This window comes from Aplysia californica, unplaced genomic scaffold (genome assembly GCF_000002075.1).
Source record: "Aplysia californica isolate F4 #8 unplaced genomic scaffold, AplCal3.0 scaffold00178, whole genome shotgun sequence".
Classification (NCBI taxonomy): Eukaryota; Metazoa; Mollusca; class Gastropoda; order Aplysiida; family Aplysiidae; genus Aplysia; species Aplysia californica.
Window position 1 is genome coordinate 405741 of NW_004797448.1, and position 2901 is coordinate 408641.

The 2901-nt window shown below is 40.6% G+C and overlaps 1 protein-coding gene across 1 annotated transcript in view; it reads left to right on the top strand.

Moving 5' to 3' along the window:
- The window catches only part of LOC118477686, a 25791-nt gene that overhangs the window by 15343 nt on the left and 7547 nt on the right, over positions 1 to 2901 (top strand). The window contains exon 2 of the mRNA XM_035969752.1: positions 217 to 366. Coding sequence (XP_035825645.1) covers positions 217 to 366 — 150 coding nt within the window. The remainder of the gene's footprint in view (positions 1 to 216; positions 367 to 2901) is intronic.

The window sequence follows — 2901 nt, forward strand, 5'->3', positions numbered from 1 at the left end:
TCCTTTCACAAGGATAATTCCACCAATAGTTCTCTGTTAGTCCAGCCATATTTTCACATGTCACCAATAGTTCTCCGTTAGTCCAGCCATATTTTCACATGTCACCAATAGTTCTCTGTTAGTCAAGCCATATTTTCACATGTCACCAATAGTTCTCCGTTAGTCCAGCTATATTTTCACATGTCACCAACAGTTGTCTTTCCGTCCACTCCGCAGAGTTCGTGAGGGCAGCCCAGGGTTTCTGTGTGGTGGGCATGCTGACCTATGCCCTGTCTGTCATCATCCTGATTGCTTACGTCACCGTGCAGTTCCTGCAGAGGATCCGAGGAGTCCTCATCGCGCTCTGTCTGCTCATCTTTACTGCAGGTACGACACTCACGGGGTTTTTCCTACCGTAAACCTTGGTGACTAAGGCTTCCGGGCCATGGACACTCACGCCTCACAACATTTCCCCAGATCTGATCGCTTTTAAGGACAAGCGGGCTAACCCAGGTTTCGGGGGTTTCCAGAAATCTTGACCTACACCAAAAGTGTGGGTATTGCCCTACCTATAGGATAAGTTTGGTTTCATCGGTGTGTATATTAATGTGTTTGGTTATAGAGAAAATTCTTTTTTTCTTTTAAAGAAACTGAACAAGGGGCAAAAACGTTACCTTCGATTTTCTCAAAACTGCATTTTTCGGGATACCCCCCTTGTTTTTCCAGTCACAGGGTTTAGGCGTGAGGCACGGGCGCGAGACGCGAGGCGTGAGTTTCTATGGCCCGGAAGTCGAAGGCATATCAGGGAAAATGTTATGATGATTTTTAGATTTTTTTATTTTTTTTCGATATCAAAAGTGATTCTGAGTATTTTTTTAATGCATTACCCAAAAGAGTAATCAATTTGAGGTGTATTTACATTTTTCCAGCTATATGCCTTAGTCACCCCAGCTTCCAGTACCTTTCTTTTTTTCGTTTTGTTTTGTTTTGTTTTGTTTTGTTTGTTTGTTTTTCTACTTTCTTCTTTGGATCGTTCATCTGTTCATCATCCTATTCTGTCGTTAAAGATTTTCTGTTCGTAAATGTAGATTCATTCGTTCTAGCTTTTATTTGTTCATTTGTAAATTGATTAATTTTCCTTTGTCGTATTTTTATGCATTCAAACCTTGATTGTTACAATATTTATTGTTTATAGCGTGCGCGTTTTTTCTTCCTCGTTCGCCTAGAAATTAATTCGTTTATTGTCTCGTTTAATTAGTTCAGTGGTTGAGTATATCTATTTGTTCGTTCTATCTTTCATTTTTTCATGCGGTGATTAATTAACTCGTTTGTTGTATATTTCTTTCGTTCAGACGTTCGTCGATTGTTAGAGTATTTGCTCTATACAGTTTGTTGTTGTTGCTGTCAATAATGCTGTTGTTGTTAATGATGTTGTTTTTGTTGTTAATAATATGTTTGTTGTTGTTGTTGTTGTTAATAATGTTGTTGTTAATGATGTTGTTGTTGTTGTTAATAATGTTGTTGTTAATAATATTGTTGCTGTTGTTGTTGTTGTTGTTAATAATGTTGTTGTTAATGATGTTGTTGTTGAAGTTTTTGTTGTTGTTGTTGTTATTGTTGTTGTTTTGCTTTGTTTTGTTTTGGAGCGGCTGCGGGGGGGGGGGAGCTGTTTCAACCTGCGATTTCTGCGATTGTTTTTTTCATCCGCAAATCGAAGTCTTTCGCGGAATCGTAAAACGTGTGACAAAATGGTGCGCATGCGGAAAAAAAACATACTGTGTGGCCTAAAGTAATCGTTTGTAGCATGGTTTTTCATTCGTTGGTTTTTTCATACTCAATTCGCTTCTGTATTCATTTGAACGTTCTGTCGCCGTCTAGTTAGCTATTCCTTCCTTGATAAATCAATATCTCCATCTATTGTCAAAAAAGATTGAGTCGTTCATTCCTTCACTCACTCTGTCTGACAACTGTGGTGAAGCAGCCTGGAGTTTCGTCGTTTCATGCAGAAGAAGTGAGTTCGAATCCTGCTTGAGGAGAATCTTCTCCCGTGTATTTTTCCGTGTTTCTGTTAGGGACATTGTATCCATCTCAGCCCGGGTCTGTCTGTTGGGACATTGTATCCCTCTCAGCCCGGGTCTGTCTGCTGGGATGTTTTATCCCTCTCAGCCCGGGTCTGTCTGTTGGGACATTGTATCCCTCTCAGCCCGGGTCTGTCTGCTGGGACATTGTATCCCTTTCAGCCCGGGTCTGTCTGCTGGGATGTTGTATCCCTCTCAGCCCGCGTCTGTCTGTTGGAATGTTGCTTCCCTCTCAGCCCGCGTCTGTCTGTTGGGATGTTGCATCCCTCTCAGCCCAATTTGGCCCGGACAGGCAGCCTAGGTTGGAAAACTACCACCTCAATGATCTAGAAAGCGAGTCGAAGGGAGCATAAAACACCTATATTTTTAAAAAAACGTCTGTCAATAACTTTCTTTCTTTCATTCTTTCACTTCCTGTATACTTTAGCACCTCACCAGCATTACCACTGTCTCTGTGGAAAATCAATGGAGTTATCTCGTATTCTCCACGCCAACAAGACTTTTTCCCATAATCCTGTAAGGCGTTTTCCTTCAGTAATTACATCTGCCATAAGAATCAGGGCACCGAGGCCAACAAACAGCTTCGTGACAAAACGCATTTATTCCATCTACCCACCACAAAACTGGGACAAATGTGGGGAAAACGAACTAAAAAAAAAAAGCATTGACAAAACATCATGCTATTATAGAGTCTACTGAATAACAACATAGAGTTTACTGAATAACGACATAGTCTACTGAATAACGACATAGTTCTACTGAATAACCACACAGAGTCTACTGTATAACCACATACTGTATAACCACATAGAGTCTACTGAATAACCACACAGAGTCTACTGTA